This window comes from Salmo trutta, chromosome 15 (assembly GCF_901001165.1).
Source record: "Salmo trutta chromosome 15, fSalTru1.1, whole genome shotgun sequence".
NCBI classification, from domain to species: domain Eukaryota; kingdom Metazoa; phylum Chordata; class Actinopteri; order Salmoniformes; family Salmonidae; genus Salmo; species Salmo trutta.
This window is the reverse complement of record NC_042971.1, coordinates 3,395,229-3,409,802: the sequence shown is the minus strand read 5'-3', so window position 1 is coordinate 3,409,802 and position 14,574 is coordinate 3,395,229. Positions and strand designations below refer to the sequence as shown.

Here is a 14,574-nt window from a genome sequence, read left to right as displayed (position 1 = left end):
AAGATGAGGAGGATGCAGTTTATGGAGTGAAAGAGGAGGAGGAGGAGATCACTGTCACATCGATAAAGGAGGAGGATGAAGAGGAGGAAACTGGATATCTGGGCCCGGTTTCCCAAACGCATCTTAAGGCGTCCAATGGTTCTAACGGTGAACTTAGCCATAAGATGGTTTTGAGAAACCGTTCCCTGATTAACACTAGTAAGTACTGTCTTAAATACAGAGGCACAAACTCTGCAGTTGTTGAACTGATGTGTGGTGTTAAAGGGGAAATAGTCAATAGCTACATCCATATTTGGACTTAATAATTTATTTATAGCCATTGATTCTTGAAGAATATAACACATGCCTCATGAGCTTAGTTTAACTGTTGTACCCCATCAGAACCCCAAATAAGCTTTTTTTACTCCAATGTTTAGAAACAATGTAAATCAAAACTGTATAGCCTCAACATGGTTAAAACTATAATGTTGATATCATGGATGGTCAGTCCTTGCCTCCATAGGTCTGTCTATGAATCTGAAAGTAGTTACATTTCTCCAACCCCATAGTCATCTTATTACCAAAACAGTGGTGGAATTACAGATTTGTTATTGTTTGATCTGCAGATTGGTTGATAGATGTGCGGCTATTTTATAGAGGTAACCTAGGATTTAAACAGCAAAACATTGTCAGCCCTGAGATTTGGTTTGGTAAACAGCTGAGGAATGGGGGCTGGAGAAATGTAACCACTCTCAAATTCATAGAGGAAGCTATTGTAGAAACCGTAACCCAACACCTAGCGACCTCGTCAAGAAGTTCAGACATCTTGGTGTAACAGTTATAAGGTGTTGGCTTGACAGTCGCTGGACCCAGGTTTGAGTTCAGCTCAGGACTACCCCCTGAATTGACTACACTATAAATACAAGCACTGGCCATCCATAAGGTCATAATTATCATTTTAAACAAGATTTCAAGGCTATACAGTGCTTGTTTACAAACAGTGGCATTATACAAGCTTATGTTTTGGTTTCTGGTGGGGTAATAAAGTTTAAACATTTGAGGCATTTATAAGTTATATTCTTCAAGAATCAATGGTTATATAGTAAATGGGTCTTTCTATAACTGCCAGTGAAGATTTCCTGTGGGGGTCAAATTGTTAACCAGGTAGGTTAGTTGAGAACAAGTTCTAATTTGCAACTGCGACCTGGCCAAGATAAAGCGTAGCAATTCGACACATACAACAACACAGAGTTACACATGTAATAAACAAAACATACAGTCAATAATACAGTAGAACAAAAGAAAACAAAAAGCCTATATACAGTGAGTGCAAATGAGGTAAGATAAGGCAATAAATAGACTATGGTGGCGAAGTAATTACAATCAAGCAATTAAACACTGGAATGGGAGATGTGCAGAAGATGAATGTGCAAGTAGAGATACTGGGGTGCAAAGGAGCAAGATAAATAAATACAGTATGGGGATGAGGTAGGTAGATAGATGGGCTGTTTCCAGATGGGCTATGTACAGGTGCAGTGATCTGTGAGCTGCTCTGACAGCTGGTGCTTAAAGCTAGTGAGGGAGATATGAGTCTCCAGCTTCAGAGATTTTTGCAGTTCGTTCCAGTCATTGGCAGCAGAGAACTGTAAGGAAAGACGACCAAAGGAGGAATTGGCTTTGGGGGTGACCAGTGAGATATACCTGCTGGAGCGCATGCTACGAGTGGGTGGTGCTATGGTGACCAGTGAGTTGAGATAAGGCGGGGCTTTACCTAGCAGAGACTTGTAGATAACCTGTAGCCAGTGGGTTTGGCGACGAGTATGAAGCGAGGGCCAACCAACGAGAGCGTACAGGTCGCAATGGTGGGTGGTATATGGGACTTTGGTGACAAAACGGATGGCACTGTGATAGACTGCATCCAGTTTGTTGGGTAGAGTGTTGGAGGCTATTTTATAGATGACATCACCGAAGTCGAGGATCGGTAGGATGGTCAGTTTTACGAAGGTGTGTTTGGCAGCATGAGTGAAGGATGCTTTGTTGAGATATAGGAAGCCGATTCTCGATTTAATTTTGGATTGGAGATGCTTAATGTGAGTCTGGAAGGAGAGTTTACAGTCTAACCAGACACCCAGGTATTTGTAGTTGTCCACGTATTCTAAGTCAGAGCCGTCCAGAGTAGTGATGCTGGACGGGCGAGCAGGTGCGGGCAGTGATCGATTGAATAGCATGCATTTAGTTTTACCTGCGTTTAAAAGCAGTTGGAGGCCACGGAAGGAGAGTTGTATGGCATTGAAGCTCGTTTGGAGGTTAGTTAACACAGTGTCCAAAGAAGGGCCAGAAGTATACAGAATGGTGTCATCTGCGTAGAGGTGGATCAGAGACTCACCAGCAGCAAGAGCGACATCATTGATGTATACAGAGAAGAGAGTCGGCCCGAGAATTGAACCCTGTGGCACCCCCATAGACTGCCAGAGGCCCGGACAACAGGCCCTCTGATTTGACACACTGAACTCTATCAGAGAAGTAGTTGGTAAACCAGGCGGGGCAATCATTTGAGAAACCAAGGCTGTCGAGTTTGCCAATAAGAATGTGGTGATTGACAGAGCCAGGTCGATGAATACAGCTGCACAGTAATGTCTCTTATCGATGGCGGTTATGATGTCGTTGATGTAGTTAGTATGCCAAAAGTTCCCGGATGTCGTACTAAATTTGCCAAAATATGACGTATACACTCAGTACTTTAGGGCCCATAATGCAATTATTCAGGAAATGGACGTAGCTTCACATCATTTTCAGATTTGAAGAAAATGGCGGAAAATATGCAGCCGAAGTCCAACGAGAGCCGAAACAAATTCATTGCTTTAACTAATTATGACAAATGTTAAGAACATGTTAAGCAATGTAATAAAGACATTTCTTTTCAAGTAAGTTACCTTACACAATATTTTGGCTGACAATTTGCTTGCATGTTATTACAGCAGTATGTACCGGCATGTTAAAACCTCTCTGGGGTAGGTGGGACGCTACCGTCCCACCTCGCCAACAGCCATTGAAATAGCAGGGCGCCAAATTCAAAACAACAAAAATCTCATAATTCAAATTTCTCACACATACAAGTATTATACACCATTTTAAAGATACACATCTCATTAATCCAACCACAGTGTCCGATTTCAAAAACGCTTTACGGCGAAAGCATAGCATTAGATTATGTTAGGACACCACCTAGACAAGAAAAACCACACAGCCATTTTCCAAGCAAGGAGAGGCGTCACAAAAACCAGAAATACAGCTAAAATTAATCACTAACCTTTGATGATCTTCATCAGATGGCACTCATAGGACTTCATGTTACACAATATATGTATGTTTTGCTCGATAAAGTTCATATTTATATCCAAAAACCCCATTTTACATTGGCATGTAATGTTCAGAAATGTTTTGCCTCCAAAACCCCTGGTGAATGAGCATATCAATTTACAGAAATACTCATCATAAACGTTGATAAAATATACAACTGTTATGCATAGAATTAAAGATATACTTCTCCTTAATGCAACCGCTGTGTCAGATTTCAAAAAAGCTTTACGGCGAAAGCACACTTTGCAATAATCTGAGTACAGCGCTCAGACACCAAAACAAGCCATACAGATACCCGCCATGTTGTGGAGTCAACAGAAGTCAGAAATACCATTATAAATATTCACTTACCTTTGATGATTTTCATTGGAATGCACTCCCAGGTATCCCAGTTCCACAATACATGTACGTTTTGTTCAATAAAGTTCATGTTTATGTCCAAATACCTCCATTTTGTTTGCGCGTTAGGTTCACTATTCCAAATGCAGAAGGCGCACGCACTAAAGTCCAGACGAAAAGTCAAAAAAGTTCTATTACAGTTTGTAGAAACACGTCAAACGATGTGTAGAATTAATCTTTAGGATGTTTTTATCATAAATCTTCCATAATATTCCAACCGGACAAGTCCTTTGTCTTCATAAAGGAAAGAGAACTGAGCTCGTGCTCATGGCTGCGCACGTAACTAAAATAAGACACCTGACTCAATCAGCTCTTATTCTCCCCATTCACAGTAGAAGCCTGAAACAACGTTCTAAAGACTGTTGACATCTAGTGGAAGCCTTTGGAAGTGCAATATGACCCCATAGACACTGTATATTGGATGTATATTGTGTGTTAAATAGGCAATCACTTGAAAAACTACAAACCTCAGATTTCCACACTTCCTGGTTGGATTTTTCTACGGTTTTGCCTGCCATATGAGTTCTGTTATACTCACAGACATTATTCAAACCGTTTTAGACACTTCAGTGTTTTCTATCCAAATCTACTAATTATATGCAAATTCTAGCTTTTGGGCCTGAGTAGCAGGCAGTTTACTCTGGGCATGCTTTTCATCCGGACGTGAAAATACTGCCCCCTACCCCGATGAAGTTAAGCATTTCCAATCCAAAATTAAATCTAGAATCGGCTTCATATTTCGCAACAAAGCCTCCTTCACTCACGCTGCCAAACATACCCTCGTTAAACTGACTTTCCTGCCGATCCTTGACTTAGGCGATGTCATTTTCAAAATAGCCTCCAACACTCTACTCAGCAAACTGGATGCAGTCTATCACAGTGCCATCCGTTTTGTCACCAAATCCCCATATACCACCCACCACTGCGACCTGTAAGCTCTCGTTGGCTGGCCTTCTCTAAATATTCGTCGCCAAACCCACTGGCTCCAGGTCATCTATAGGTCTTTGCTAGGCCGCCTTCACTCAGCTCACAGGTCACCATAGCAACACCCACCCATAGCACGCACTCAAAGAGGTATATCTCACTGGTCATCCCCAAAGCCAACACCTACTTTGGACACATTTCTTTCCAGTTCTCTGCTGCCAATGACTTGAACGAATTGCAAAAATCGCTGAAGTTGGAGACATATATCTCCCTCACTAACTTTAAGCATCAGCTATCTGAGCAGCTTACCGATCGCTGCAGCTGTACACAGCCCATCTGTAAATAGCCCATCCAACTGCCTACCTCATCCCCATGTTTTTATTTACTTTTTTGCTCTTTTGCACACCAGTATTTCTACTTGCACATCATCATCTGCACATCTATCACTCCAGTGTTAATTTTCTAAATTGTAATTACTTCGCTGCTGTGGCCTATTTATTGCCTTACCTCCTTACTCCATTTGCACAACTGTATATAGATTTTTCTATTGTGTTATTGACTGTATGCTTGTTTATCCCATGTGTAACTCTGTGTTGTTTGTGTCGCACTGCTTTGCTTTATCTTGGCCAGGTCGCAGTTGTAAATGAGAACTTGTTCTCAACTGGCCTACCTGCTTAAATAAAGGTGAAAAACAAAATGTAATTAAAAATACATTTAAAAATTTATTGACAACACCCAAATGGATACTGTCATTAACTCGGTTCTTAATACTGTAGCAAATATTATATTAAGCAGGACATTCAAGCGAGCTTTACAATTATAATCCAAAGTAGTGTGAAATGCACTCATAAGCAACCTGGAAATGGAGGTTACTCCCCTGAGTTTCCCCCATTCACATTCAGAATACATTGTGAAAAACTAAAATCTTTGCTCACCATTTTTGCTCCAGGCAGATATACTACATCCATAACTATCGGTTTCCTCATTAGCAGGGAGGAGTTTCTGCAATCAAATTGCATGCGCATCGCCCTCGTGCTGCAATTTTAGGAAAAACAGAAAGGGGCCAATATTGGAGACCAAAAGTCGTCTGGCACACTGCTTAGAGTTTCAACAACATGAATAACTTATTTCTAGCCTACAATCTTAGATGTTACTACTAATGTGAAAACAAGACAAAATATGAATGTTCTTGCTCATTTTAAGACAATTGTTAAATCATGTTAACATTCATTACAGATATCAATTGTTGTATAACATCATGGCTACGCTGTTGGCATCACCTTTTACAGTGGATTTCTGCTGTTGTGGGCCTTTAAATCATCTGTCTGACTTTGTTGCTCACACAGGAGAGATACTTCACTATCTTGGATCCTCTGGGGAGCCTCAACAACCTCATGATGCTGACGAGGCAGAGAAGAGTCTCTCCAGATCAGAACACCTCAAGAAACACCTGCAGAGATCCACAGGGAAGAAAACTCACTGCTGCTCTGACTGTGGGAAGAGATTCACCTCATCAGGCATTAAAATTCATCAGATAATTCACACAGGAGAGAAACCTTATAGCTGTACTCAATGTGGGAAGAGATGTACTACATCTGGCCATCTAACTCAACACCAGAGAACACACACAGGAGAGAAATCTTATAGCTGTGGTCAATGTGGGAAGAGGTTTACTCAGTCAACCAGCCTGATATCACACCACAGAACACACACAGGAGAAAAACCTTATAGCTGTGGTCAATGTGGGAAGAGTTTTGTTCAGTCTGGCCAGCTGACATTACACCAAAGAACACACACAGGAGAGAAATCTTATATCTGTGATCAGTGTGGGAAGCGTTTTGGTCGATCTGGAGGTCTGACAGTGCACCAGAGAACACACACAGGAGAGAAACCTTATAGCTGTGATCAGTGTGGGAAGCGTTTTGGTCAATCTGGAGATCTGACAGTGCACCAGAGAACACACACAGGAGAGAAACCTTATAGCTGTGATCTATGTGGGAAGAGTTTTGCTGCACCTAGCACACTGACTCGACACCAGAGAATACACACAGGAGAGAAATCTTATATCTGTGATCAGTGTGGGAAGCATTTTGGTCAATCTGGAGATCTGACAGTGCACCAGAGAACACACACAGGAGAGAAATCTTATAGCTGTGATCAATGTGGGAAGGGTTTTAGTTTGTCTGGCTCTCTGACTTTACACCAGAGAACACACACAGGAGAGAAATCTTATAGCTGTGGTCAATGTGGGAAGAGTTTTGCTGCACCTAGCACACTGACTCGACACCAGAGAATACACACAGGAGAGAAATCTTATAGCTGTGATCAATGTGGGAAGAGTTTTAGTAGGTCTGGCTCTCTGACAGTGCACCAGAGAATACACACAGGAGAGAAATCTTATAGCTGTAATCAATGTGGGAAGAGTTTTACTACATCTGGCTCTCTGACTCAACACCAGAGAATACACACAGGAGAGAAACCTTATAGGTGTGATCAATGTGGGAAGAGTTTTACAGGATCTAGAAATCTGACAATACACCAGAGAACACACACAGGAGAGAAGCCTTATAGCTGTGATCAATGTGGGAAGAGTTTTATTACATCTAGCAATCTGACTCGACACCAGAGAACACACACTATTTATGAGATTTAACAAAAAGTGACTAACAAAAAAAGAGCTGTGTTACATTTACAGCATTGGTGACTCACTTTAATCAAAATGTAGCTAGCTGTTTTCAACAAATTGTCCTCTAACCAGTGATGTACACATTATTCCCAGATTCCGTGTGGTTTTGGAGCTGTTAGATTTTACAGGACGTGCAACCTCATCTCCCTCCTCTCGCGCAATTGATTTCAACATGATATCGATGAGTTATGACAAGTAAGTGTTCCTTTGTTTAGTGACCCCTAAATTTAAATGTATCACTCCAAAATGTAGCTGACTGTCTTCTGCAGGTTGTCCTCTAACCAGTGAGGTAAAATATATGTCCCATTTCCATGTGTTTTTTTTAGTTGTGTTAGTTTCAACAGCACGTACAACCTGATTTTCCCCCTAATCGATATCAGTGATTTATTGCTACTTGTCAAAACAAGGTGCTTGTTTAAAAAAAATACAAGTAATATGATTATTGTGGCAGATGTTTTGTGTATATAGCACATTTTATGTTTAGGTTTTCAATTCATCCCAAACTGTTTCTGCGTATTGGTTATTGATTTGGACACGTTAAAACTGTGTTTTGACATTGGGGCTATTTCATATTTTCATTTCATGTAACATTTAGTAATCATAATTATTTATGCAACCAACTGACAATTTTTTGGTACAATTATATTGACATTGTTGCCCTGTTTTTAGAATATCAGAGTTCATTCCCAGATGTGCCAAACCAAATGTACTAGAACATGACATTGGGGACTGGGCCCCGATCCAACAACATGCCTATCTAGTGAACCCTGAAAAGAGAGAGAAGCTGTGAGGTGGAAAGTTACTATGGATAATGCAGGAGTTTCCTCTTGAAATCAGACATGTCTGTGTCCTATTGGAGATGAGTTTTGTTTGGGCTCCAAGAGGACGAGAGTTCTAGAAGCTAAGGAAGGATTGTATAGAACGAAAGATGAAGGAGAAAAGATACTGTATATTATTTAGACATTTTTTTTCTTGTTTTTAATTGTTGACAGCCAGTAGACACCATGTTTATATTGTAGAAGGGAATCATTTTAGTTGATTATAATGTGAAATGGAAGTTGTTTTCTGTTGGTGGTGAGCAAACTTGTCCAAAAGAAATGTAGGATATATTTGTTGTCTTAAGGGGGAAGGTGTTACAGGCTTTGGTTTTTCTATTTATGTTTTGAGGTTGGACTTTAGCCCGTCTAGCCCGTTAGCCCGTCTAGCTCGTTAGCCCGTCTAGCTCGTTAGCACGTCTAGCTCGTTAGCACGTCTAGCTCGTTAGCACGTCTAGCTCGTTAGCCCGTTAGCACGTAGGACGCACTGATTGGTGTCACCTCGTTAGTCAGTATGTGTTACACCTGTGCTGGCTTGTCCATCTCGTTAGTGGGAAGGTGTTTCACCTGAGCTGGTCCAGGTTCTATTTAAGAGTGTCTGGCCCCGTGCTCCAGTTGTCTTGATACATGTGGAGAGTCAACACCTTTAGTTGCTCCACCTTTTTGGTTTGTTTCCTGTCTTTAAGTTTGGTGTGGGTTTTTATTTTGTTTGTCTCTTCTTGGGCAGATTTAGTGGGTCTCATGGTGGGTGTCTTTTAGGTCTCAGTTGTTGTTTCTAGTCAACTTTCCAAGCTTATATTTTGGGTTGGATATTGCATCCCATTAACATTTTAATCAATGGCATTTCCTTAGAATGCTCATTAGTCTTTCAGTTTAGTCTTCTGTTTTTTGTGTACTAAATATTTCAGTTTATTTTCAATGTTTTTTAAATCTTTTTCCTGTGAAGCCATTTTGTTGCATCCATGTCTGAAATGTGCTGTATGAATAAAGCTTGATTTTATTTGAACATATAATGAACCCAATGACTGACCAATCAACAGACTCTTGGTCCCTCTTAGTATGAAAAACAGTATCAATCCCACTTTTCCAGCCTGCTGAAGGCGTGGTGGAGTGGTAAACACCACCCCCGGCTCTACCAGGGGCTTGAGGTGGTCTCCCACAGCTCTGCTTATGTTATGTTCTGTGGCCTTGCTGTTCCATTTCTTGACTGCCCCTGCAACACAGAAACACATTTAGTCATATTATATAAAACACTCAAAGTAATGAATATGGATTATCTATGGCCTCAGTTACACCTGGCACCTAAATGTGACTTCTGTCATCCGATCACTCCAAGCTGCATTAGGTTCAGATCTACCAGGATGGGCCTTTGGCAGTCAGGCCACCGAATATGCATAAGCAATGTAAAGAGATGGGGTGAATGAGTGGGGAAAGGTACATTTGACACAAATTACCTTCATAATATCAAAGAACAAATGTGTGTGTCTGAGGGGAAATTAACTTTCATACAGCCAAAAGGGGTGAGAAATTACACCAATATCAGTGGACAATTTGCACTAATGTAAATAAACATAGATGATGGAACATATTCCCTTTAGCTGACGTGATGAACCGCTAAGGGGACATAAATATTTACCATCTAAACCATGTGTGACCTCTCACCTCTCTGGCTGTAGAAGTGTTCTTCCTAACCAGTCCCTCAACAGCTCTCTGACTGAGCTCCACCCTCACTGGGTCTTCAGAGGAGAGGAAGGCTGAGGAGGGATGGAAGGATGAATGGATCAGTCAGTCAATAAAGTGTAGAGCTGCTGTCTATGCTGTCTGACAAAATCACTATTTTAGTAGTTCGTTAAAGTAAATAAGGCTTTATGACTGCTGAATACCAACTATCAATCACTTAGATCATGTATTTTCAGGTAGAGATACATCCTTGGGACGTCCCTAGCCCGTTGAAGTTGACATTTAAAATGGTTAAGGTTAGGGGGTAAGGTTAGGGTTTAGGGTAGGGATGTCCCAAGGATCCCAGATAGCATTGACCATTGTGCATTCTTCTGTCTCTTTTACATAGCAGGTGATGGGTTCTGAACTTGAAAATATTAAATATCCTTATTATGTGAAATTGAATGAAACAATAATGTATGTTGATACTAATATGATGTACAATATTCCATGATGTTTCTATATGATAACAATAGAGTAATATATTTAATATGATGTACAATATTCCATGATGTTTCTATATGATAACAATACAGTAATATATTTAATATGCCATAAACTACAGTTTCACTAATTCATTTTAATTAACTTAATCATTATGACACCCCTCACTATTGTCATTGGTTACACTAATTGCACTGTTTGTCTACATAACCTGGTTCAAGTATTCATGACATCACCCTGAGGAAGGCACAATGACGCTGAAACGTTGGTAAATACCCAATAAATTACTGGGAGTTTATATATGGAGTGTGCGGCTTTCTTTATTTTGATAGTTTATAGTTTATTTGCCATTAGTCAGCACCTCCACACAAACTGTTTTTCTGGGTGTGCGCCAGCTCATGTTTTTTAAGGGTAGGTAACAACACATCCGCCACGCTGATCCTCAATACAGGGGCCCCTCAGTGGTGCGTGCTCAGCCCCCTCCTGTACTCCCTGTTCACTCATGACTGCACAGCCAGGCACGACTCCAACACCATCATTAAGTTTGCCGATGCCACAACAGTGGTAGGCCTGATCACCAACAACGAGGAGACAGCCTATAGGGAGGAGGTCAGAGACCTGGCCGTATGGTGCCAGGACAACAACCTCTCCCTCAAAGTGATCAAGACAAAGGAGATGATTGTGGACTACAGGAAAAGAAGACTGAGCACGCCCCCATTCTCATCGACGGGGCTGCAGTGGAGCAGGTTGAGAGCGTCAAGGTCCTTGGTGTCCACATCACTAACAAACTATCATGGTCCAAGCACACCAAGACAGTCGTGAAGAGGGCACAACAAAACCTATTCCCCCTCAGGAGACTGAAAAGATTTAGCATGGGTCCTGAGATCCTCAAATGGTTCTACAGCTGCACAATCGAGAGCATTCTGACTGGTTGCATCCCTGCCTGGTATGGCAACTGCTCTGCCTCCGACCGCAAGGCACTACAGAGGGTAGTGCGTACGGCCCAGTACATCACTGGGGCCAAGATTCCTGCCATCCAGGACCTCTATACCAGGCGGTGTCAGAGGAAGGCCCCCCCCCCCACTCTCTGTTATCATCTATGCATAGTCACTTTAATAACTCTACTTACATGTACATATTACCTCAATTACCTCGACTAACCGGTGCCCCCACACATTGACTCTGTACCGGTACCCCCTGTATATAGTCTAGCTATTGTTATTTAACTTCTGTTCTATAATTACTTGTTCCTTTTATTTCTTATTTGTACTTTTTTAAAACTGCATTGTTGGTTAGGGGCTTGTAAGTAAGCATTTCACTGTAAGGTAAAATTTTGTTTAATTTTATTTGATAGACTCATAGTACAGAATGAATGACTGATTGCCCAGTTCAACATCAGTTCACCGTCTCACCTCATACTGTATTGGAGCAGCAGCAGCTGACTGCCCGGTTCAACATCAGTTCACCGTCTCACCTCATACTGTATTGGAGCAGCAGCAGCTGACTGCCCGGTTCAACATCAGTTCACCGTCTCACCTCATACTGTATTGGAGCAGCAGCAGCTGACTGCCCGGTTCAACATCAGTTCACCGTCTCACCTCATACTGTATTGGAGCAGCAGCAGCTGACTGCCCGGTTCAACATCAGTTCACCGTCTCACCTCACACTGTATTGGAGCAGCAGCAGCTGACTGCCCAGTTCAACATCAGTTCACCGTCTCACCTCATACTGTATTGGAGCAGCAGCAGCTGACTTGATCGTTGATGCTAATCATCATGTTTGAATCTGAGAGTAAATAGAGCCGACTACACTCTAAAAATGAAGGGTTCAACTGGAGTTGTTCTCAGATACCCTAAGAACCGTAGGGTTCTTGGTCAATGAAAAACAGCCCCAAAAGGTTCTTCAAAGAACTTGTTAGAAGGTGGGTTCATCGAGGAACCTCCGTTGTTGCTGGACTTCTTCCGGGAACTTCGCAATTACAACTGAAAACGATGGTGACAAGTTTGGATGCGACAACAGTTAAAAAGGTTAAGTTGGGTTGATGTTTGGCTCTGAATATGTCTCAAAATAATTTATTATAATAATATAACATACTAATAATGAATAACGAAGACGATGGTTTTCTGTGAATATATGCCAGGTCCGCAGGGAGGCTAGTTTTCCCGGAGCCCTGTTCTGTGAGCTCGCAATGAGTCGTCAAGCCACGGAGCAGGAGGGGAGGACCGAGCCGGCCGGGAGGATAGGGGACATAGAGAGTCAAAGGATGCAGAAAGGGAGGAGAGGAGGGTTGAGGAGGAAGAATCAGGAGATTGGTTGGAGAAGGATTGAGCAGAGGGAAGAGATGATAGGATGGAAGAGGAGAGAGTAGCAGGAGAGAGAGCGAAAGTTGCGACGGCGCAATACCATCTAAGTAGGGGCAGAGTGAGTAGTGTTGGAGGAGAGCGAGAGGGAAAAGGATACAAGGTAGTGATCGGAGACTTGGAGGGGAGTTGCAGTGAGATTAGTAGAAGAACAGCATCTAGTAAAGATGAGGTCAAGCGTATTGCCTGCCTTGTGAGTAGGGGGGGACGGTGAGAGGGTGAGGTCAAAAGAGGAGAGGAGTGGAGAGGAGGAGGCAGAGAGAAATGAGTCAAAGGTAGACGTAGGGAGGTTAAAGTCACCCAGAACTGTGAGGGGTGAGCCATCCTCAGGAAAGGAACTTATCAAGGCGTCAAGCTCATTGATGAACTCTCCAAGGGAACCTGGAGGGCGATAAATGGTAAGGATGTTAAGCTTGAATGGGCTAGTGACTGTGACAGCATGGAATTCAAAGGAGGAGATAGACAGATGGGTCAGGGGAGAAAGAGAGAATGTCCACTTGGGAGAGATGAGGATTCCAGTGCCACCACCTCGCTGACCAGATGCTCTCACTAAATAAACAATTAATTATTTAAATCAATATTGTTATTATTATAAAAATATGTTTTTATAATGGAGGGAGGGTGGACAGGGAGTTTAAAAAATGAACCCCAAAAGGTTATTTGAGGAAGCATGATAAGGGGTTCTCCAAAGAACTTATAGGAGTTCCCAAAAAAGGTTCTTCAAATAACTTTTAGGGGTTCCCCTACAGTTACATATTGAAGAACCCCTAAAGGATACTCCAGGAACCTTTACTTTTTAGAGTGTATATTGATAAAAGTCACCTTGTCCGAGAGACATTTACAAAGTTATTTCAAATGTAGTACCCGGACGAAGAAAATCCAATAAGCGTTTTTTAGTTACATCGTTAGGGTAAGACTCGCATCAGCTTCTGAGACAATTGGCCAGACTTTGTAGACTGTTTAATAATGCTTAAAACTTCATCTTTATCAAATTATCCATGAAAGATACCAACTCAAAACCTACGTTCATCTACATATGGGTTGTTTAAATGGTATCTAATTATATTCCCAGTATTACTTTATCAAATCTCTGGTAATCGATTATACACACATACAATTCATCATATTTTCATATATTCACAGAATCCATATAAAACGTAAGAAATTCTCAGGTAGTCACGACAACCATTCCATTTGCTTTTTCAAGGACTCTCCACAGCTACGAAGCATCTCTCCAAACATACTCCCAGCAAAACAAAAAATAAACGTTTGTTTCCCGGACAATGACCATGGGATCCTCAATGGTTCTCTAACCTCCCAGAGACCACGGCAAAATCAAGCCTCCCAGGAACTATAGACCTTTTGCTGCTTTCTAAAATATCATCCCGCTCTCAATACCACCCCGTGATCTTCTATGATGGGCAGTGAAGGAACGGAACCCCAAGATAACGTTATATCAAAGCTTATTATCCAAATGTCAATCATCTGATTAAGCATATTTCTATACGTTACTATCCAAACGTCAGATTAAGACTCAGTCACAAAACTCTCATATCACAGTCACACAATGCTATTCCCAAACAGACCTAATCAATTAGTTGTTTTTCAACAATATTTTAACCTGCAGGAATATTTCCACATTTCTGTGTGGTTTCCCTGAGATCCCAATTTAGAGGAATCCATCGTGCACCGTTTACCCAGGTCGTCAGTCACCAAGAGAAGATTCACAACCCCATCGCCAAATGTGGTGGTTAATTTCTTTAATATCAAATGAGACAAACTTATCACACAAGTCAGAGTTATTCTTAAACTAAATCTTTAATCACTTAATAATGGAGCAGGTCAAGACAACGCACAAATATAGAGTGAATCAATTGAGTGCTCTATG

General features: G+C 41.6%; 1 protein-coding gene across 1 annotated transcript in view; it reads left to right on the top strand.

Moving 5' to 3' along the window:
• Positions 1–6,376: 6,376 nt before the first annotated feature.
• Positions 6,377–14,574, top strand: part of LOC115149579 (zinc finger protein 850-like) — a gene marked incomplete at both ends in the record, with an annotated part of 75,675 nt that continues 67,477 nt past the window's right edge. Inside the window, one exon of the mRNA XM_029692533.1 lies at positions 6,377–7,252. Coding sequence (XP_029548393.1) covers positions 6,377–7,252 — 876 coding nt within the window. The remainder of the gene's footprint in view (positions 7,253–14,574) is intronic.